Source organism: Ranitomeya variabilis, chromosome 7, assembly GCF_051348905.1.
Source record: "Ranitomeya variabilis isolate aRanVar5 chromosome 7, aRanVar5.hap1, whole genome shotgun sequence".
Classification (NCBI taxonomy): Eukaryota; Metazoa; Chordata; class Amphibia; order Anura; family Dendrobatidae; genus Ranitomeya; species Ranitomeya variabilis.
Window position 1 is genome coordinate 191,056,800 of NC_135238.1, and position 24,845 is coordinate 191,081,644.

Genomic DNA, 24,845 nt, shown 5'->3' on the forward strand with positions numbered 1-24,845 from the left:
TTTGTAATGACTCTATCTAATATATGAGTTTCAGTTTTTGTATTGAAGAACAGAAATAAATTAACCTTTTGATGATATTCTAGTTTTGTGAGAAGCACCTGTATGTAATTATAGGAAATAGACATGATAATTTATGATGTCCCCCCAAAATCTTGGTTATATGCATGTGAATATTCCCTAGTAAACTACCAGCACAATCAATGATAGAAAAAAAAAGCATCTGTAAGAAAAAGATACCATACTGGAAAATCCAGAGAATGAATATAGGACAGTAGGGGTGATCCTCCATGCGTATCGCCGATACCAATGCGGTTTTATCAGCGGCAGTTGTAGCAGTGTTGTATACAGCTTATGCACCTTATATATCAATAGGCACTCGCTGGTATAAAAATCAGCTGAGGGCGGCCGTCCCCAACCTCATGCACACATGGTGCTCGATCAAATTACGTGCCCGAAACTGGAAGATGCCAATCTGCACACAGGGCCGGTTTTAGGCAAAGTGGGGCCCTAGGCAAAGTTTAAAATGGGGCCCCAAATGCTAACATATTGCACATCACACAGAAGCATTTCGGATGTATTTACATTCCCTGAGTTCAGGCCGCTAAACGAGTGTGATCGACAATACTGAAGTCATTGGACGCTTGTTTCCCGGCCTCTTTCCACCGTCTGAGAAAGAATGATGGGACAGAACGATCACTAATAGATCACTAACAGATCACCACACAGTATCATGTTATCAGCAGCACACCTACAGTTTACTCCGGCGATGTCCTGCTGAGAACAATGATTTTTATTCCGGCATAAACAATCCAATCACCCAATGAATATGCAGCATTTTGCTTGTTTAATATAATACACCCCATACTCCTCCATATATTATAATGTGTACCACAGTCCTCCATATTGTAAAATGCACACCCCATAGTCCTCCATATAATATAATGTGCCCCATAGTCCTCCATATAGTATAACACACTCCTCATAATCCTCCATATAGTATTATACACTTCCCATAGTACTCCATATAGTATAATACACTCCTCATAGTCCTCCATATATTAAAATACACTCCTCAGTCCTCCATATAGCATAATACACTCCTCACAGTGCTCCATATAGTATAATGCACCGCTATAGTCATCCATGTAGTACAATTCACTTCCCATAGTATAATGCACCCCATAGTTCTTCATATAGTATAATGTATTCCTCATAGTCCTCGATACAGTACAATGCAGCCCACATATAGTATAATGCAGCCACCCCACAGAGTATAATGCAGCCCCCACAGAGTATAATGTAACCCCCCACAGAGTATAATGTAACCTCCCCATAGAATATAATGCAGACCCCCATATAGTATAATGTAGCCCCCTCATAGAGTATGATGCAATCACCCCTCATATAATATAAATATAATACAGCCCCCCATAGAATATAATGTATAATGTACCCCCCAAATATATAACAGTCACATAGTATATAATACAGCCTCCCCCATAGAATATAATATACCCCCATAGTATATAGCACAGCCCACATAGTAGTATATAGCACTGCCACGTAGTATATAGCACAGCCCATATAGTAGTATATAGCACAGCCCACACAGTAGTATATAGAACAGCCCACGCAGTAGTATATAGCACAGCCCACACAGTAGTATATAGAACAGCCCACACAGTAGTATAAAGCACTGCCCACACAGTAGTATACAGCACAGCCCACACAGTAGTATATAGCACTGCCCACACAGTAGTATACAGCACAGCCCACACAGTAGTATATAGCACTGCCCACACAGTAGTATACAGCACAGCCCACACAGTAGTATATAGCACTGCCCACACAGTAGTATACAGCACAGCCCACACAGTAGTATAAAGCACAGCCTATACAGTAGTATACAGCACAGCCCACACAGTAGTATACAGCACTGCCCACACAGTAGTATACAGCACTGCCCACACAGTAGTATACAGCACAGCCTACACAGTAGTATACAGCACTACCCACACAGTAGTATACAGCACTGCCCACACAGTAGTATACAGCACTGCCCACACAGTAGTATACAGCACTGCCCACACAGTAGTATACAGCACAGCCTACACAATAGTATACAGCACTGCCCACACAGTAGTATACTGCACTGCCCACACAGTAGTATACAGCACAGCCCACACAGTAGTATACAGCACAGCACAGCCTACACAGTAGTATATAGCACTGCCCACACAGTAGTATACAGCACAGCCTACATAGTAGTATACAGCACTGCCCACACAGTAGTATACAGCACTGCCCATACAGTAGTATACAGCACAGCCTACACAATAGTATACAGCACTGCCCACACAGTAGTATACTGCACTGCCCACACAGTAGTATACAGCACAGCCCACACAGTAGTATACAGCACAGCCTACACAGTAGTATACAGCACTGCCCACACAGTAGTATACAGCACAGCCCACACAGTAGTATACAGCACTGCCCACACAGTAGTATACAGCACAGCACAGCCTACACAGTAGTATATAGCACTGCCCACACAGTAGTATACAGCACAGCCTACATAGTAGTATACAGCACTGCCCACACAGTAGTATACAGCACTGCCCATACAGTAGTATACAGCACAGCCTACACAATAGTATACAGCACTGCCCACACAGTAGTATACTGCACTGCCCACACAGTAGTATACAGCACAGCCCACACAGTAGTATACAGCACAGCCTACACAGTAGTATACAGCACTGCCCACACAGTAGTATACAGCACAGCCCACACAGTAGTATACAGCACTGCCCACACAGTAGTATACAGCACAGCCTACACAGTAGTATACAGCACTGCCCACACAGTAGTATACAGCACTGCCCACACAGTAGTATACAGCACTGCCCACACAGTAGTATACAGCACAGCCTACACAGTAGTATACAGCACTGCCCACACAGTAGTATACAGCACTGCCCACACAGTAGTATACAGCACTGCCCACACAGTAGTATACAGCACTGCCCACACAGTAGTATACAGCACAGCCTACACAATAGTATACAGCACTGCCCACACAGTAGTATACTGCACTGCCCACACAGTAGTATACAGCACAGCCCACACAGTAGTATACAGCACAGCCTACACAGTAGTATACAGCACTGCCCACACAGTAGTATACAGCACTGCCCACGCAGTAGTATACAGCACTGCCCACGCAGTAGTATACAGCACATCCTACACAGTAGTATACAGCACTGCCTACACAGTAGTGTGCAGCACAAGCACAGCCCACATCCCCCTCCCCTCCCCTCCTCTCCCCTCCCGAGAATGGCCCCACAGTCCAGTAAATAAAAAAAATAACACAAGCTCCTCACCTCTCCACAGGTGCCTGCGGTGCTCCCTGCTCCTGTCTCGGCGGCTGCCGCTGCACTGCCTGGGACACAGTGAGTGCGCGCGCACCCGCAGTGTCAGAGGCAGAGTGGGGAATGATGGGAGAGGTAGCATCAGGTGACGCTCTCTCCTCCATCATTGCATTGAACTGTACCGGCAGACGCCGGTATAATTCAATGCGGCGGGGGAGTCGGCGCTGGTGGCAGGTGGGCCCCCCTGCCTCACAGGGGCCCCATAGCGGCTGCGTGACTTGCCGCTAGCTAGGGGCCCCTGGGGGAGCGGGGGCCCCAGGCAGCTGCCTGGTCTGCCTGCCCCTAACGCTGACCCTGTCTGCACATATGCTGCCTTCGACGGCCCACGGCTTCAGGTAATTGGCCACCGGGAAAGCCATGCACTCTGCTCTGCCTCACCGCCGACACCGGGCCCTCAGCATCGTGCCACTTTTGCTGACGCCGGCTGAACTCCTAACCCCTGATACTGGAGGAAACTGATTCAATGCCCATGACCCTAACTCAGTAGCGTAGCTACCGGGGGGCAGAGGGTGCGGGCGCCCCGGGCCCGGTGCTCTGAGGGGGCCCACCCAGAGCTACGCATAGCGCGCCGATACAGTTACATTCTGTGGCAGAGCAGGGAGAATCGATCTCCCTGCTCTGCCGCTATGGGGCCCCTGAGCAGGCAGGGGGGGCCCGGTGCCAGCAGTGGGCTCCCCGCCGTCATCGGAATATCAGCTGTACCGGCATTTAGCTGATAAAGCTGATCGCATTGATGGAAGGAGCGCTGCGCTCCTTCTCCCATCATCCCCGTCAGTGTCGGCGTCTGACGTCGCCGACACTGACAGCGGGCGCTATGACGTCACTGCCCAGCGCCCGCTGTCAGGACACTATGGGGGTGCTGCCTTATTACAGGGTCTGCCTATGGGGGCTGCCTTATTACAGGGTCTGACTATGGGGGCTGCCTTATTACAGGGTCTGACTATGGGGGCTGCCTTATTACAGGGTCTGACTACGGGGGTGCTGCCTCATTACAGGGTCTGACTATGGGGGTGCTGCATTATTACAGGGTCTGCCTATAGGGGTGCTGCCTTATTACAGGGTCTTACTATGGGGGGGGGCTGCCTTATTACAGGGTCTGACTATGGGGGCTGCCTCATTACAGGGTCTGACTATAGGAGTGCTGCCTTATTACAGGGTCTGACTATGGGGGTGCTGCCTTATTACAGGGTCTGACTATGGGGGTACTGCCTTATTTCAGGGTCTGACTATGGGGGTGCTGCCTTATTACAGGGTCTGACTATGGGGGCTGCCTTACTACAGGGTCTGCCTATAGGGGTGCTGCCTTATTACAGGGTCTGACTATGGGAGGGGCTGCCTTATTACAGGGTCTGACTATGGGGGCTGCCTCATTACAGGGTCTCACTATAGGAGTGCTGCCTTATTACAGGGTCTGACTATGGGGGTGCTGCCTTATTACAAGGTCTGACTATGGTGGGGCTGCCTTATTACAAGGTCTGACTATGGGGGCTGCCTTATTACAGGGTCTGCCTATGGGGGCTGCCTTATTACAGGGTCTGACTATGGAGGCTGCCTTATTACAGGGGCTGCCTATGGGGGTGTTGCCTTATTACAGGGTCTGCCTATGGGGGTGCTGCCTTATTACAGGGTCTGTCTATGGGGTACTGCCTTATTACAGGGTCTGACTATGGGGGCTGACTTATTGCAGGGTCTGCCTATGGGGAGTGCATTATACTATATTGTGGACTATTTGGTGCATTATGCTACTGTACATGGAGGCTATCTAGGGGGCCATCATACAGTGTGGAGATTACAGTGTGGGGGTAATTAAACAGTTTGGAGGCTACTAAGGGGTCAGTATACTGTGTGGGTGGTACTATACAGTGAGGGGGCATTATACTGTGTATAAGAGAGCATCATGCTGTCTATAGGGGAGATGAAAAGGGGGGAGACTCGGGACATTATTAAATGTAAAGTGGGCGCTTATTGTTACAGGGGAACTCAGGTTACTGTGGCTATCAAAGGAGCACACATGGCATTATTACTTTCTAGGGGGCAAAATATGGGCACTGTTTTCTAGGGCACTTGCACCCGGCATTACTATATTATAGAGGGGTGCTTTAGAACTTAGAGGGCACAGAGAACAACACAGCAGGTGCAGTAATAGGGACACATACGGCAGCAGCGGCTCAGTATTGGGGTATCAGGGGCAGTAATAGGGACACATACGGCAGCAGCAGCTCAGTATTGGGGTATCAGAGGCAGTAATAGGGTCACATACGGCAGCAGCGGCTCAGTATTGGGGTATCAGGGGCAGTAATAGGGACACATACGGCAGCAGCGGCTTATTGGGGTATCAGGTGCAGTAATAGGGACACATACGGCAGCAGCGGCTCAGTATTGGGGTATCAGGGGCAGTAATAGGGACACATACGGCAGCAGCGGCTCAGTATTGGGGTATCAGGTGCAGTAATAGGGACACATACGGCAGAGGCTCAGTATTGGGGTATCAGGGGCAGTAATTGGGACACATACGGCAGCAGCGGCTCAGTATTGGGGTATCAGGTACAGTAATAGGGACACATACGGCAGAGGCTCAGTATTGGGGTATCAGGTACAGTAATAGGGACACATACGGCAGAGGCTCAGTATTGGGGTATCAGGTACAGTAATAGGGACACATACGGCAGAGGCTCAGTATTGGGGTATCAGGTGCAGTAATAAGGACACATACGGCAGCAGCACCTCAGTATTGGGGTATCAGGGGCAGTAATAGGGACACATACGGCAGCAGCGGCAGTAATAGGCAGAGGTGTATCTAGGGTTTCTGGCACCCAGGGCAAGAATTCAGTTTGGCGCCAAACCCCCCCCCCCCCAAGAACGTATGCGATTTTCACACTTAGTCATGTACCGATGAGCTCCTCTCCCTAATGCTCTCAATGTTCAGTGAAAAACTGAGAGAAGCAGAAGAGAAGCTCGCTGTCACAGGACTACAAGTATGAAAGTCGCATATGAGTGAAGTGTCCATGTCACGACTGCTGGAACCTGCAGAGCTGAATCCTGACATCATAGCTTCTGAATTCTCACAACTAATGCACTGCACACTTTTAGGATTCTCCCTTGCCAGTGGACGGTCATGTCAGCATAAGCATGTGATTTGTATACTTCTGACCACATTCCGACTAGACGTGCCCGGCCTCACTCAGTTCATTTTCATTGAGTGAGGCCACACATGTCTAGTCAGCATGTGACCGCACGTATGTAAATTGCCAGCACGAGAGAATCCTGACAGCGTGCAGGGCGCACTGTGAGAACTCAGAAGTCTGCAGTCACAAAGAATGACTGCAGACTCATTACAAACCTGGACATCCCCTTTAATGCTCCTAACATAAATAAAAACATGAGAGTTAGTCAGTATCACAAATAACATTTACATCCAGGTACCTTATAGATGACGTCGTCTCTGGAGTCGTTCTCCTTCATTTCTTCATCTTGTCCAGATCCCATGATGAGTTTTCTCATCCACAGCCGTCTCTGCAGACTTCCATCTTCTCCGCTCTTTTGCAGAAAATCTCCACATGATGCCCTTAAAGATAGAAGTGTCATTAAAATGCTCCTGAATAAAAAATTGCCCCTCACTATATTGTCTGCACAAAATATGACCCCCACACTGTCCCTCTTATGGTACACGCTCTTTACACTGACCTCCCCTTTCCATACCGGCCCCCTCTTCACACTGTCCTCTCACACTGTGTCCCCCCTATAGGGCCCAGTATTTATACTGTACTCTCTCATCACACTCCCCCTCCTTGGTATACTGCCCCCTCCTGGCTGTGCCCTCACAATGTCCCTCCATGCTACGCAAGCACACATCCCAACCCCTCACTCCCCGTACTCTGTCCACATACGTTTTTCACATCGCTACTAATACTGTGTCTGCATACATTCCCCCGTTTGCTCCCCAAACTGTCTGCACCCATCCCCCATACTGTTTCCTCATACATGCCTCCCATCTCCCCCTTTGCTCTTCATTTTGTGTCCTCAGATCTCCCACACACATTAAATCCCCCCATCCCCATGACAAATCTCCCCCCACACATTCAATTCCCCATCTCCACTCCAATTCTCCCCACACACAATAAATCCCCCCTCCCTACTCACATTAAATCTCCCCCCACAATAAATCCCCCCATCTTTACTCACATTAAATCTCCCCCCACAATAAATCCCCCCATCTCCACTCATATTAAATATCCCCCCACAATAAATCCCCCCATCTCCACTCATATTAAATATCCCCCATCCAATAATATGTCCCACCATCCCCACTCACATTAAATTCCCCCCACCCCCACTCACATTAATCCCCCCCACAATATATCCCCCCCATTCCCACTCACATTAAATCCCCCCACAATATATCCCCCCCATCCCTACTCACATTAAATCCCCCCCCCCGCACCTTCGGTGTCTTCAGCTCCACAGGAGCACTTACCACCGATCTGCATCTCTCCTGCTCTGCCTCTGAGTCTGCGCTGCCGCGCAGGTGAGTGACGTCAGCAGCGTGATCACATGACCTGATCACGCTGCTGGCGTCGCTCTGACCCGGCAGTCAGAGCTTCAATTGTACTCGCATCTCAGATGCAGTACAATTGAACACTGGGAGCCGGTGCGCCGCAGCTTCTCTGTGCCGGCTGTCAGCTTGACAGTCGGCACAGAGAACAGCCGACTCCCAGTGCGGGGGGCGGCAGAATGCAGCCGCCGGGGGAGACACTGCGGACCACCGCTTTAGGCGGCTCGACTGCGCCCCCCTGCCGGCAGTGCCCGGGGCACGTGCCTCGGCTGCCCCCCCCCCCTAGATACGCCACTGGTAATAGGGACACATACGGCAGCAGCGGCTCAGTATTGAGGTATCAGGGGCAGTAATAGGGACACATACGGCAGCAGCAGCTCAGTATTGGGGTATCAGGGGCAGTAATAGGGACACATATGGCAGCAGCAGCTCAGTATTGGGGTATCAGGGGCAGTAATAGGGACACATACGGCAGCAGCGGCTCAGTATTGGGGTGTCAGGTGCAGTAATAGGGACACATACGGCAGCAGCGGCTCAGTATTGGGGTGTCAGGTGCAGTAATAGGGACACATACGGCAGCAGCGGCTCAGTATTGGGGTATCAGGTGCAGTAATAGGGACACATACGGCAGCAGCGGCTCAGTATTGGGGTATCGGGAGCAGTAATAGGGACACATGGCAGCAGCGGCTCAGTATTGGGGTATCAGGGGCAGTAATAGGGACACATACGGCAGCAGCGGCTCAGTATTGGGGTATTAGGGGCAGTAATAGGGATACATACGGCAGCAGTGGCTCAGTATTGGGGTATCGGGCAGTAATAGGGACACATACGGCAGCAGCGGTTCAGTATTGGGGTATCAGGTGCAGTAATAGGGACACATACGGCAGCAGCGGCTCAGTATTGGGGTATCAGGTGGAGTAATAAGGTCACATACGGCAGCAGCGGCTCAGTATTGGGGTATCAGGGGCAGTAATAGGGACACATACGGCAGCAGCAGCTCAGTATTGGGGTATCAGGTGCAGTAATAGGGACACATACGGCAGCAGCGGCTCAGTATTGGGGTATCAGGGGCAGTAATAGGGACACATACGGCAGCAGCGGCTCAGTATTGGGGTATCAGGGGCAGTAATAGGGACACATACGGCAGCAGCGGCTCAGTATTGGGGTATCAGGGGCAGTAATAGGGTCACATACGGAAGCAGCGGCTCAGTATTGGGATATCAGGGGCAGTAATAGGGACACATACGGCAGCAGCAGCTCAGTATTGGGGTATCGGGGGCAGTAATAGGGACACATACGGCAGCAGCGACTCAGTATTGGGGTATCGGGGCAGTAATATGGACACACACAGCAGCAGCAGCTCAGTACTGGGGTATCAGGGGCAGTAATAGGGACACATACGGCAGCAGCAGCTCAGTATTGGGGTATCGGGGGCAGTAATAGGGACACATACGGCAGCAGCGGCTCAGTATTGGGGTATCAGGTGCAGTAATAGGGACACATACGGCAGAGGCTCAGTATTGGGGTATCAGGGGCAGTAATAGGGACACATACGGCAGCAACAGCTCAGTATTGGGGTATCAGGGGCAGTAATAGGGACACACGGCAGCAGCGGCTCAGTATTGGGGTATCAGGTGCAGTAATAGGGACACATACGGCAGCAGCAGCTCAGTATTGGGGTATCAGGTGCAGTAATAGGGACACATACGGCAGCAGTGGCTCAGTATTGGGGTATCAGGTGCAGTAATAGGGACACACAGCAGCAGCGGCTCAGTATTGGGGTATCAGGTGCAGTAATAGGGACACATACGGCAGCAGTGGCTCAGTATTGGGGTATCAGGGGCAGTAATAGGGACACATACGGCAACAGCAGCTCAGTATTGGGGTATCAGGGGCAGTAATAGGGACACATACGGCAACAGCAGCTCAGTATTGGGGTATCAGGGGCAGTAATAGGGACACATACGGCAGCAGCGGCTCAGTATTGGGGTATCGGGGGCAGTAATAGGGACACATACGGCAACAGCAGCTCAGTATTTGGGGTATCAGCAGGATAAGCAGTTTGTGCAGGATGGGAATAGATGGTGATGGGGCTGGAATGTGAGAAGTGAAACGTGTCTATGTTGCTTTCTCTGCAGACGAGTCCTGGCTGGAAGAAGTTGTCATGTCGGTCTGGGCCAGATGGAAAAGACGGGAAAAGTGAACGATTCCATCAGAAAGGACATCAGCGGTAATTCATTAACTGTGCAGTGATCTGTTATATGTTCTGTAGGACTGGTATCTACCACTGACCATATGGCGGTAATATCATATGTAGAGATTATTTTCAGCAACATCGCGGTCATCTGCTGAGGTTCTCCTCCAGTATTAGGGTGCGTCACCGAGTTGTAATCAAGGTTACCTGGTTAGGGGCCCCCTCAGAAGCTTCGCCCCCCCTGAACCAAAACCCTAGCTGCCCCTCTGCCCTAATCCCTCTAATGGTACTGTCATGTATTTGCAGAAAATGTGAGGCAATTGAGGTAAGTGTTATAAGAAAATCATTATGCGATTCATTATCCATTCTTCCATCCTCTGTATATTCTGTCTCGTCATCTAGCAGTCTCTCCTCAATACTACGTGAATTCAAACCCCTTCTCTCTTTTCCCTTGCATGTGTGCACCTTGCTGCCATTTATTAGACTTGACTTAATTAGAGCTAATTTTGTCAAATTATGCGTGCTCCAGTGATGCTTTTCACGCATGCGTATTGACCCCTTGGCCGGTGCCATCTTGTTTGAACCGGGAAGCATGCGCGGCTATATATTCCTTGGCCGGCGCCATTTTTCTGAAGGCAGGACGCAGTGCTATCAATTCCATCATTTGATATTCCAATACGTAACTTCCAGTTTCTGTTAGTAAGTTAGAAGGGTTAAAAATTGACCAGTGATTTTTCATTTTTCCAACAAAATTTACATTTTTTTTAGGGACCACATCACATTTGAAGTGACTTTAAAGGGCATATATGAAAGAAAATACCCAAAAGTGACACCATTCTTAAAAACAATACTCAAAACCACATTCAAAAAATGTATTAAACCTTCAGATGCTTCACAGGAATTAATGTAAAGTGGAAGGAAAAAATTGACATTTAACTTTATTTTACAAAAAATTAACTTTAGAGCCAATGCTTTTTATTTTCACAAGGGTAACAGGAAAAAAAATTAGCTAAAAAATATGAGTATGCCAATAACTCATCTGTGGGGGAAAACTAATGTTTGGGCGCAGTCACAGGTGAGTGATGGAGTTAGGACAGGTGAGGGGCAGGTCTAGGACAGGTGAGCGACGGGACTAGGACAGGTGAGCGACGGGTCTAGGACTGGTGAGGGGTGGCTCTAGCACAGGTGAGCGGTGGGTCTAGGACAGATGAGCGGTGGGTCTAGGACAGACAAGGGGGGATCTAGGACAGGTGAGCGGTGGGTCTAGGACAGGTGAGCGACGGGTCTAGGACAGACAAGGGGGGATCTAGGACAGGTGAGCGGGGGGTCTTGGACAGACAAGGGGGGATCTAGGACAGGTGAGCGACGGGTCTAGGACAGGTGAGGGGTGGCTCTAGGACAGGTGAGCGGTGGGTCTAGGACAGGTGAGGGGCAGGTCTAGGACAGGTGAACGACGGGTCTAGGACTGGTGAGGGGTGGCTCTAGGACAGGTAAGCGGTGGGTCTAGGACAGACAAGGGGGATCTAGGACAGGTGAGCGACGGGTCTAGGACAGACAAGGGGGGATCTAGGACAGGTGAGCGGGGGGTCTTGGACAGACAAGGGGGGATCTAGGACAGGTGAGCGACGGGTCTAGGACAGGTGAGGGGTGGCTCTAGGACAGGTGAGGGGCAGGTCTAGGACAGGTGAACGACGGGTCTAGGACTGGTGAGAGGTGGCTCTAGGACAGGTGAGCGACGGGTCTAGGACAGCTGAGCGACGGGTCTAGGACAGGTGCATGACGGATTTAGGACAGGTAAGGGGCAGGTCTAGGACAGGTGAGCGACGAGTCTAGGACTGGTGAGCGGTGGGTCTAGGACAGGTGAGCGGTGGGTCTAGGACAGGTGAGCAGTGGGTCTAGGACAGACAAGGGATCTAGGACAGGTGAGGGGTGGGTCTAGGACAGACAAGGGGGATCTAGGACAGACAAGGGGGGATCTAGGACACATGAGCGGTGGGTCTAGGACAGACAAGGGGAGAATCTAGGACAGGTGAGCGGTGGGCCTAGGACAGATGAGGGGCGGGTCTAGGACAGGTGAGGTGCGGGTCCAAGACAGATGAGGGGCGTGTCTAGGACAGGTGAGGCACGGGTCTAGGACAGATGAGGGGCGTGTCTAGGACAGATGAGGGGCGTGTCTAGGACAGGTGAGGCACGGGTCTAGGACAGATGAGGGGCGGGTCTAGGACAGGTGAGGGGTGGGTCTAGGACAGGTGAGCGGTGGGCCTAGGACAGATGAGAGGCGTGTCTAGGACAGACAAGGGGGGGATCTAGGACAGGTAAGCGGTGGGCCTAGGACAGGTGAGGCGCGGGTCTAGGACAGATGAGGGGTGGGTCTAGGACAGGTGAGGCGTGGGTCTAGGACAGATGAGGGACGGGTCTAGGACAGATGAGGGGTGGGTCTAGGACAGGTGAGGCGTGGGTCTAGGACAGATGAGGGACGGGTCTAGGACAGGTGAGGGGTGGGTCTAGGACAGGTGAGCGGTGGGCCTAGGACAGATGAGAGGCGTGTATAGGACAGACAAGGGGGGGATCGAGGACAGGTAAGCGGTGGGCCTAGGACAGGTGAGGCGCGGGTCTAGGACAGGTGAGGCGTGGGTCCAGGACAGATGAGCAGCGGGTCTAGAATAGATTGGCAAGGAGCTAGGACAGGGGAGGGTCAGGTGTAAGACAGGTGCATCTACTTTATATTTTAACCCCTTCCCAGCCCTCTAATTATGCTTTGCGGTCTGGAGAATACTAAAATCCAATCTGCCACAGATTTGAAGAAATCTGTCTGAAAAGCATTTCAGGAGATTGGCTCAGCTTTAGTTATCTGAACTGATAAGTACAATTGTAGCTACTGCACTGCAGGGAGCTCTCAGGAGCACTATCTATTTCGACAGCATTAGCTATCACTTCAGCACTATCTATATATCGTGGCAGCACTATGCATCTCGGCAACACTATCTATATATCTTGGCAGCACTATGTATTTCAGCAGCACTATATATATATCTTGGCAGCACAATGTATTTCGGCAGCACTATCTATATATCTTGGCAGCACTATGCATCTCGGCAGCACTAACTATATATCTTGGCAGCACTATGTATTTCAGCAGCACTATATATATATCTTGGCAGCACTATGTATTTCGGCAGCACTATCTATATATCTTGGCAGCACTGTGCATCTCGGCAGCACTATCTATATATCTTGGCACCACTATGTATTTCGGCCACACTATCTATATATCGTGGCAGGACTATGTATTTCGGCAGCACTATCTATATATCGTGGCAGGACTATGTATTTCGGCAGCACTATCTATATATCGTGGCAAGAATATGTATTTCGGCTGCACTATCTATATATCTTGGCAGCACTATGCATCTCGGCAGCACTATCTATATATCTTGGCACTACTATGTATTTCGGCCGCACTATCTATATATCGTGGCAGGACTATGTATTTCGGCAGCACTATCTATATATCATGGCAGGACTATGTATTTCGGCAGCACTATCTATATATCATGGCAGGACTATGTATTTCAGCAGCACTATCTATATATCGTGGCAGGACTATGTATTTCGACAGCACTATCTATATTCTATATATCGTGGCAGGACTATGTATTTTGGCAGCACTATCTGTATATCTGTCAGGACTCTGAACATTTTTTACCTTTTTGTGCATTACTGCCCTTTTCCAAGATGGCGTCTTTGGTCTCATATGCACTGTGTCTTCCTGCTATAAAACTCCACCCCAGCCTTCAGTCTGTGCTAGACTATTCTGTCTTGCATCCAGCTCCTGACCTCTGGTGACTCCCTGGCTATATACCTGTTCCTGTGAACCTGTGGGGTTTTCCTGCTACTCTGCTCTGAGTTCCTGCTGCATGCACCAGTTCCAGTAATCCTCCTTCATCTGCTGCTCGTATTTACTTCCATCTGCATTTGCTGGACATGTAAGCTGTTTCTGCTCTGCAAGAACCTGAGACTATTACCCAGGCCTCCCTGGTTGAGCTAAGATATTATTTGAACTGCCTTATAAGCATATCTATCTGTGTTGTGGACTAAGCAAGGACTTATTCGTGTCAAGTATCCTCAAGAATAGACTTTCTGCTTGATTGCATTTTCCTCTGACGTTTCCTATAGACTGCTAAGCTGCGTTTAATATTTACACCAAGTGTTGTGGACTTGAGTTTCTCTCTGCACCTGTTTGAATCACCGTGTGATAATATAGACTTTACCACTTATAAAACTGTGTCCTGTAGTTGTCTTGTTCCACGCAAAGAGTCTCCTGAGTTATCCCCTATAATTATTACAGGATACTCTAGCCAAAAAAAAAAAAAGGAGACTGCTGGAACAAAGACTGCAGAAAGCAGACTAGAGCAGGTGTTTTCCATAATTAGATCACTGCAGAAAGATGTGGAAGGTCTGCAAAAGAAGTTTGGAAACTTTGAACTCAATCAACAAGTGTTTGGACAGACTTTGCAGGACTTAAGCACCCGCATGGCAGCCCTGGAAAACAAACTTGCTTGCACAGAGTCCCAGTATGGACGGGCTTTTCAGGACATAAGCACGCAAATAGCTGCACAAGCGACTTTTCCCTCTGGGCAACCGCCACCAGCTAGCCCACCTAAGTTGCCCCCATTCAGATTTAATGGTGATCGCAACAAATTTCGTGGCTTTGTGAATCAATGTATGCTATATTTTGATGTGCATGCTGCCCGTTTTCCTAATGATAGATCCAAAGTATTGTGTGTAATAATGCTGCTGACCGCACGAGCGCTCGCCTGGGCGAATCTGATGATTGAGTCTCGTGACCCACGGTTAAATAACTTGGATGATTTCTTGGCCGCTATGGCATTAATGTTTGATGATCCTAATTGCCGTGCAACCGCTGAATCTGCTTTATTGTCTTTACGCCAGACAAAACATTCTGTTATTGAGTATGCTACTGAATTCAGGAGATTAGCGGTAGATACCAATTGGGACAGTTATGCACAATTGCCTATTTTTAAAAGGGGTCTGTCTAGTATTGTAAAAGACGAACTAGCTCGCTCTGAGTCACCACAAGAGCTAGAGACATTTATACAGCATTGTGTGCGCATTGACATTTGCCTTTCTGAGCGTAGGCAGGAGAAGTTTGCTGCATATAACTGTATTTCTAACTTTTCCCTTCCTTCCAAAGAGCCTGCAGGTAAAACATCTCGGGAGGTGGAGGAGGTGCCCATGCAAATTGATTCCGTTCAGAGGCGCGCGATCAATGAGCGCCAGGAGCATCGCCTTTGTGAAAGTCTATGTTTCTACTGCGGCCAGTCTGACCACTTCTTGATCAATTGTCCTAAGTGTCCTAGATGGCCTAACAGGGTGCTAGCAGCAGTAGGAGAGTATGACAACTGTGATGATGAATCTGACATCTCTGAATGTAGCCTGCCTTTAAACGCTGTATTCCATTCACTTTCTATGACTTCACCCCCCAAGGAGCTGAAGGAAAAGAACTCTCACTGTTCTCTCCCTATTAAGATCCTGTGTTCAGGACAGTGGATTTCCAGTTCAGCTATGATTGACTCTGGTGCAGGTGGCAATTTCATGGATATCGCATTTGCCAAGGAACATGGTATTGAAATTCAGCAAAGAGCCTCTCCAATTACCATGGAAACAGTGGCTGGGTCACCTTTAATCTCTGGGCCTGTGGATCAGGAGACCGTACCCCTTGAAATTTTGTTGGAGCCTAATCATCAGGAGCAACTTTCTTTCTTGCTAATTTCTTCTCCTCATTTTCCTGTGATTTTAGGCATTCCTTGGTTGCGTTCTCAGAACACAATTATCAACTGGGAGACGAAGAAGATTATCTTTCCAACAAGGAGCAAATCAGCGTTAACAGAAGCTGTCCCTGAGTCCACGGCTATGGAACCACATGTACAGGTATTTTCTTTACCTCCAGCATATAAAGAGTTCTCTGACATCTGTGACAAGAAGAATGCAGATTAGATTCCTCCACACAGGCATTATGACTGTCCCATTGAGTTGCTTCCTGGGGCAGCTATTCCTTTTGGTAACATATACCCTTTGGCGGCACCTGAGCTTAAAGCCTTAAAGGAGTATATTGATGAAAATCTGGCCAAAGGCTTCATACGTCCTTCTTCCTCACCAGCAGGGGCACCTATCTTTTTTGTAAAGAAGAAGGATGGGACCCTGAGACCCTGTGTTGACTATCGGGAACTCAATAAGGTAACCGTACAAAACCGTTACCCTTTGCCTCTGATTCCCGAATTACTTGAAAGAGTCCGCCATGCTAAGGTGTTCTCTAAACTGGATCTTCGTGGGGCTTATAATTTGGTGCGTATTCGTCCAGGGGATGAGTGGAAGACAGCATTCCGATGCCGGTATGGACACTTTGAATCTCTTGTGATGCCCTTCGGGCTTTGTAACGCCCCTGCAACATTTCAACACTTTGCAAATGACATTTTCAGAGATTTGTTGGACCAGTTTGTAGTGATCTATTTGGACGATATACTAATCTTTTCTGACTCTCTACAGTAACAAGAAGAACATGTCAAAACTGTTTAAGACGTCTGAAAGAGAACCATCTGTATATTAAGCCGGAGAAATGCGAGTTCCATCGTTCTGAGATACAGTTCTTAGGTTATATCATCTCTCCCCAGGGGCTGAACATGGAATCTGGTAAGATTCAGGCTATCCTTGACTGGCCGGTACCCAAGAACGTTAAGGAGGTCCAACGTTTTATTGGTTTTGCAAATTTCTACAGACGTTTCATTCGAAATTTTTCTGATATTGTCCGTCCCATTACTTCCTTGACAAAGAAGGAAAAGCTCTTTAAGTGGTCATCACAGGCTCAAGAAGCTTTTGATCGGCTTAAGATCTGTTTCACCTCAGCACCGCTGTTGATACACCCAGATCCAACACTTTCTTTCATTGTGGAGGTGGATGCTTCTGATAATGCTTTGGGGGCTATTCTCTCCCAAAGAACTGGAGAGAAGGGTCTGCTACATCCTTGTGCTTTCTTTTCCCATAGACTAACCTCAGCAGAGAAGAATTATGACGTGGGAGACAAGGAATTGCTGGCTATTATTGCGGCTTTCAAAGAATGGAGGCATCATCTGCAAGGAGCTGCACAGCAGATCATAGTGCTAACTGACCATCGCAATCTAGAGTTCCTTAGATCCGCTAGATGTCTTTCTCCTCGTCAGGCTCGTTGGAACTTATTCTTAAATCAATTTAACTTTGTTATCTCGTACCGTCCAGGTTCTCGTAATGGAAAGGCTGATGCTTTATCCCGAATCCATGCTGCGGATTCCGTACCTGGAGCCCCGTCCAAGACCATTCTATCTGATGCCAATTTCATCAGAGTTATCCACGATCAGGACTTGTGGAGGGAGTGCAGGGAGGCCTATGAAGGTGATGTATTGCTGGCCAACCCACCTGTGGATATTAATCTTGTCTTTAAGGGTGGCATGTGGTTCAGAGATCGACATATCTAGTCCCTGAGGTCGTCCGTCTGCAGATCCTCAAGTTGGTACATGACTCCAAGTTGGCTGGTCACAGGGGGGTACAGAAGACACAAGAGTTCCTGAGCCGATTCTTCTGGTGGCCAACTTGCCTGAAGGATACCAAGGACTATGTTCTCTCTTGCGAGGTATGTGCCCGTTACAAGACTCCTCATGTGGCACCTACGGGTCTTCTACAACCATTACCTGTTCCATCCCGCCCTTGGGGGTCTATATCAATGGACTTTATTGTGGAGCTGCCTACATCGGGGGGCATGAATACAATCATGGTGGTAGTTGATCGCCTGACTAAAGCTGCTCATTTTGTTCCGTGCACCGGCCTCCCCTCGGCTAAAGATACGGTGAACTTGGTTATACAGAATGTCTTTCGGTTGCATGGGGTTCCGGATGAGATCATCTCTGACCGTGGAGTGCAGTTCACTTCAAGATTCTGGAAGGGGTTTTGCTCTGCACTCAATATTAATGTCTGTCTCTCTTCTGCTTACCATCCCCAGACAAATGGTCAGACTGAGCGTACCAACCAGACGCTGGAACAATATCTAAGATGCTATGTCAGTCATCTCCAGGATGATTGGTTGGAGTTGCTGCCGTTAGCCGAATTTTCATATAATAATTCTCAGAGCGCCTCCACTAAATTTACACCTTTCTTTGCCAATCTGGGTTATCATCCGTGTATTTTACCTAGGTCTCCAATTAATTCTCCGGTTCCAGCAGTGGAGGAAAGGCTGACTGCGATGAGACTAAATCTGAAGGTTCTGAAGGAATCCCTGACCACGGCTCAAGAACGTTATAAGAGATCGGCTGATAGATTCCGTAAACCTGCACCCATGTTCAAGGTAGGAGATTCCGTGTGGTTAGCAACTAAGAATCTAAAGTTAAACGTTCCTTCACAAAAACTTGGACAGAAATTAATTGGCCCTTTCAAGATCAACGGTATTGTGAGCTCTGTGGCCTGCCGGCTGAAGCTGCCTAGGACTATGAAGGTACACCCAGTTTTTCATGTATCTTTACTAAAGCCTGTATCTCCTAATACCTTCCAGGGACGTGTTGTGCCACCTCCGCAGCCTGTGGTGATTGATGGGCAAGAACAATTTGTGGTGGAGGAAATTGTTGATTCCAGGATTCGCTGGAATCGGCTCCAATATCTGATAAGATGGCAGGGATATCCCCCTGAGGAAGACTCTTGGGAACCTGTGGAAAACATCAATGCCCAACAGAAGATTTCTCGTTTTCATCAGAGATTCCCAAAGAAACCTGGTCCAGGATCGTCCTGAGGCCGCTTCTAAGGAGGGAGTAATGTCAGGACTCTGAATATTTTTTATTACCTTTTTGTGCATTACTGCCCTTTTCCAAGATGGCGTCTTTGGTCTCATGTGCACTGTGTCTTCCTGCTATAAAACTCCACCCCAGCCTTCAGTCTGTGCTAGAGTATTCTGCCTTGCATCCAGCTCCTGACCTCTGGTGACTCCCTGGCTATATACCTGTTCCTGTGAACCTGTGGGGTTATCCTGCTACTCTGCTCTGGGTTCCTGCTGCATACACCAGTTCCAGTAATCCTCCTTCATCTGCTGTTCGTGTTTGCTTCCATCTGCATTTGCTGGACATGTAAGCTGTTTCTGCTCTGCAAGAACCTGAGACTATTACCCAGGCCTCCCTGGTTGAGCTAAGATATGATTTGAACTGCCTTATAAGCATATCTATCTGTGTTTGGACTAAGACAAGGATTTATTCGTGTCAAGTATCCTCAAGAATAACTGTGCTTCATAGACTTTCTGCTTGATTGCATTTTCCTCTGAAGTTTCATGTAGACTGCTGAGCTGCGTTTGATATTTGCACCAAGTGTTGTGGACTTGAGTTTCTCTCTGCACTTGTTTGAATCACCGTGTGATAATATAGACTTTACCACTTATAAAACTGTGTCCTGTAGTTGTCTTGTTCCAAACAAAGAGTCTCCTGAGTTATCCCCTATAATTATTACAATATCGTGGCAGGACTATGTATTTTTGCAGCACTATCTGTATATCTTGGCACCACTATGTATTTCGGCAGCACTATCTATATATCTTGGCAGCGCTATGTATTTCGGCAGCACTATCTATATGTCGTGGCAGGACTATGTATTTTGGCAGCACTATCTATATATCGTGGCAGGACTATGTATTTCGGCCGCACTATCTATATATCATGGCAGGACTATGTATTTTGGCAGCACTATCTATATATCATGGCAGGACTATGTATTTCGGCAGCACTATCTATATATCGTGGCAGGACTATGTATTTCGGCAGCACTATCTATTTATCTTGGCAGCACTATGTATTTCGGCAGCACTATCTATATATCTTGGCAGCACTATGTATTTTGGCCGCACTATCTATATAGCGTGGCAGGACTATGTATTTCGGCAGCACTATCTATATATCGTGGCAGGACTATGTATTTCGGCAGCACTATCTATATATCGTGGCAGGACTATGTATTTCGGCAGCACTATCTATATATCTTGGCAGCACTATGTATTTCGGCAGCACTATCTATATATCTTGGCAGCACTATGTATTTCGGCCGCACTATCTATATATCGTGGCAGGACTATGTATTTCGGCCGCACTATCTATATAGCGTGGCAGGACTATGTATTTCGGCCGCACTATCTATATAGCGTGGCAGGACTATGTATTTCGGCAGCACTATCTATATAGCGTGGCAGGACTATGTATTTCGGCAGCACTATCTATATATCGTGGCAGGACTATGTATTTCGGCAGCACTATCTATATATCGTGGCAGGACTATGTATTTCGGCAGCACTATCTATATATCTTGGCAGCACTATGTATTTCGGCAGCACTATCTATATAGCGTGGCAGGACTATGTATTTCGGCAGCGCTATCTATATATCATGGCAGGACTATGTATTTCGGCAGCACTATCTATATATCGTGGCAGGACTATGTATTTTGGCAGCACTATCTATATTCTATATAGCGTGGCAGGACTATGTATTTCGGCAGCACTATCTATATAGCGTGGCAGGACTATGTATTTCGGCAGCACTATCTATATATCGTGGCAGCACTATGTATTTCGGCAGCGCTATCTATATATCGTGGCAGGACTATGTATTTCGGCAGCACTATCTATATTCTATATATCTTGGCAGCACTATGTATTTCGGCAGCACTATCTATATATCGTGGCAGGACTATGTATTTCGGCAGCACTATCTATATTCTATATATCTTGGCAGCACTATGTATTTCGGCAGCACTATCTATATATCGTGGCAGGACTATGTATTTCGGCAGCACTATCTATATAGCGTGGCAGGACTATGTATTTCGGCCGCACTATCTATATATCTTGGCAGCGCTATGTATTTCGGCAGCACTATCTATATATTTCGGCAGCACTATCTACTGTATATATCTTGGCAGCACTATGTATTTCGGCAGCACTATCTCCATATATGTTGGCAGCACTATATATCTCGGCAGCACTATCTATGCAGCTCGGCAGCACAGTACACACAGCGCACGTAGCCATTCCGTGGCCACTAGTACAGCTGCAGCAGACTCAGTGGCAGAGACGCGCATGCGTAGGATCCCGATTCCTTCTCCATGGGCGATGGGAACAGGGGCGTGGCTCTGGATGGTGCCGCCCACATTCGGCAGGAAGGGTGGTGCTGGACGGCGGCTGGCAGGCAGGCGTGTCATCGCGTTAACCTGCGGGGCATGGGATGTGTGTGAGGGTCCCCCCTCCATAACAACAGCCCCCCGCCTATCGGCCCTGAAGAACGACAGCGCCGCTTCTCCCTCCGTGCGAGGCCTGGGACGGCTCCGGTGCTAGGAGGACCGAGGCAGCATGTCGCGGTCCGTGCTGCAGCCCAGTCAGCAGAAGCTGGCTGAGAAGCTGACCATCCTCAATGACCGGGGCATCGGCATGCTCACCCGGCTCTACAACATCAAGAAGGTAAAACGAGGAGGCGGAGTGCGGGCGGTACGTGCGGCCTGCGGCTCCCCGCACACCGGGCTGCGCCAGGGCCGGACACCGGGGTCCTGCACAGAGCAGGGGGCGATGGCCGGTGCGAGGAGGATGGGGGTCAGCCCTGTACTGATGTGCGGGGGTGAGGAGGAGGACAGGGCGGTGCAGGATGAGGGATCCCAGCTGCAGGGAGGAGGAGGAGGAGGAAATCCTCCATGATTGCAGGAAGAAATCTGTGCGGACATTCCCATGTAATGTGTGATCACACTCCTGTGTCACCGGGAGAGCAGGACCAGCATCCGTGTGTGATCTACACAGAGATCCCTGCTGTGTGCGATCTATGTGGAGATCCCTGCTGTGTGCGATCTATGTGGAGATCCCTGCTGTGTGCGATCTATGTGGAGATCCCTGCTGTGTGCGATCTATGTGGAGATCCCTGCTGTGTGCGATCTATGTGGAGATCCCTGCTGTGTGCGATCTATGTGGAGATCCCTGCTGTGTGCGATCTATGTGGAGATCCCTGCTGTGTGCGATCTATGTGGAGATCCCTGCTGTGTGCGATCTATGTGGAGATCCCTGCTGTGTGCGATCTATGTGGAGATCCCTGCTGTGTGCGATCTATGTGGAGATCCCTGCTGTGTGCGATCTATGTGGAGATCCCTGCTGTGTGCGATCTATGTGGAGATCCCTGCTGTGTGCGATCTATGTGGAGATCCCCGCTGTGTGCGATCTATGTGGAGATCCCCGCTGTGTGCGATCTATGTGGAGATCCCCGCTGTGTGCGATCTGTGCGGAGATCCCCGCTGTGTGCGATCTGTGCGGAGATCCCCGCTGTGTGCGATCTGTGCGGAGATCCCCGCTGTGTGCGATCTGTGCGGAGATCCCCGCTGTGTGCGATCTGTGCGGAGATCCCCGCTGTGTGCGATCTGTGCGGAGATCCCCGCTGTGTGCGATCTGTGCGGAGATCCCCGCTGTGTGCGATCTGTGCGGAGATCCCCGCTGTGTGCGATCTGTGCGGAGATCCCCGCTGTGTGCGATCTGTGCGGAGATCCCCGCTGTGTGCGATCTGTGCGGAGATCCCCGCTGTGTGCGATCTGTGCGGAGATCCCCGCTGTGTGCGATCTGTGCGGAGATCCCCGCTGTGTGCGATCTGTGCGGAGATCCCCGCTGTGTGCGATCTGTGCGGAGATCCCCGCTGTGTGCGATCTGTGCGGAGATCCCCGCTGTGTGCGATCTGTGCGGAGATCCCCGCTGTGTGCGATCTGTGCGGAGATCCCCGCTGTGTGCGATCTGTGCGGAGATCCCCGCTGTGTGCGATCTGTGCGGAGATCCCCGCTGTGTGCGATCTGTGCGGAGATCCCCGCTGTGTGCGATCTGTGCGGAGATCCCCGCTGTGTGCGATCTGTGCGGAGATCCCCGCTGTGTGCGATCTGTGCGGAGATCCCCGCTGTGTGCGATCTGTGCGGAGATCCCCGCTGTGTGCGACCTGTGCGGCGGAGATCCCCGCTGTGTGCGACCTGTGCGGCGGAGATCCCCGCTGTGTGCGACCTGTGCGGCGGAGATCCCCGCTGTGTGCGACCTGTGCGGCGGAGATCCCCGCTGTGTGCGACCTGTGCGGCGGAGATCCCCGCTGTGTGCGACCTGTGCGGCGGAGATCCCCGCTGTGTGCGACCTGTGCGGCGGAGATCCCCGCTGTGTGCGACCTGTGCGGCGGAGATCCCCGCTGTGTGCGACCTGTGCGGCGGAGATCCCCGCTGTGTGCGACCTGTGCGGCGGAGATCCCTGCCAATGTGTATTATGTGTGGTAGGAGGTCAGAGTTGCGCCCACATGGCGGGTATACAGCAGTGTAGCACAGAAAAGAGGGTGCAGTTAACGGTATGATTCCATCCTGTGACGTCCTGACTAATAACAATCTTTTACTGATGCACATGATCTGTGATATTATTCTGTGGGGGGCGGCGTCCCCCATTACTCCGGCCTTTATCGTTTGCATTGACAATGTTTGCCTGGTGTATACTGTAATTGGGGACAGAGACCTGAACACGGACTAGTTATTTCCTTATTGTTTATATCGCACTATGACATCCCCGACTTTAGGCCTCCGTACACATTAATGATATCCGATCCTTCTGAGTGTGCCAGGATCGGTCGTCTATCTAAGGCTACTTTCACACTAGTGTTGTTGGCTGTACGTCGCAATGCGTCGTTGTGGAGAAAAAACGCATCCTGCAAAGTTGTCTGCAGGATGCGTTTTTTCCTCATAGACTAACATTACCGACGCATTGCGACGGTTGCGTCGTGTTTTGGCGTACCGCCGCCACAAAAAAAGTTACATGTAACTTTTTTTGTGTGTCGGGACCGCGATTTTCGACCACGCATGCGCAGCCGAAACTCCGCCCCCTCCTCCCCGGACCTTACAATGAAGCAGCGGAAGCGTCTTAAGACTGCTTCCATACGGCATCCAGCCAAACTGTCATTTATAAATGCCTGGTTTCTGCAATCTTGGAGCACCTCTGGTTTCTAAGATAAAAGGCCTCTGTAGTGGGCTCGGACCCCTTTGGCACTGCTCGGAGATTTCTGTTATGGTAAATCCAGCGCTGTCTCTCGGCAGGCTATTGATTTGCATGGACGCACGCTGGGAATTAGGTTTAGTAGCAGAAATCTCGGTGGTAACGTCCCCTTTCTTTCTGGTGCTGGACATGACCAGACATCATCGTCACATGTATCTGTTATATATCAGATAATATGACCAAGGTGAGGGGCCAGATGTGCTCACATGTCCAAACATACTTTTATTCACTCTCATCCTTGGGGTCCAGTGTGGTAGAGGGGCTTCCATGTTTTGGACACTGGGTAGATCTGTGAACTCTTATGAATGAGGGACATACAGTGAGGAAAATAAGTATTATATACACTGCCGATTTTGCAGGTTTTCCGACCTACAAAGAATGGAGAGCTGTAATTTTTATCGTAGGTACACTTCAACTGTGAGAGACAGAATCTAAAAATAAAAACCCGAAAATCACATTTTATGATTTTTAAATAATTAAACTGACTTTTATTGCATGAAATAAGTATTTGATCACCTACCAACCGGCAAAAATTCTGGCTCTCACAGACCT

At 49.4% G+C, this 24,845-nt stretch overlaps 1 protein-coding gene across 2 annotated transcripts in view; it reads left to right on the forward strand.

The window, feature by feature from the left end:
• Nucleotides 1-21,379: 21,379 nt before the first annotated feature.
• NCKAP1 (NCK associated protein 1) overlaps nt 21,380-24,845 on the forward strand; it is a 104,070-nt gene continuing 100,604 nt past the window's right edge. The window contains exon 1 of one of the 2 annotated variants that reach the window (XM_077272578.1): nt 21,380-21,710. In XM_077272578.1, the coding sequence (XP_077128693.1) occupies nt 21,603-21,710 (108 nt within the window). In that variant the 5' untranslated portion in view covers nt 21,380-21,602. The remainder of the gene's footprint in view (nt 21,711-24,845) is intronic. The other variant, XM_077272577.1, reaches the window with a different exon arrangement.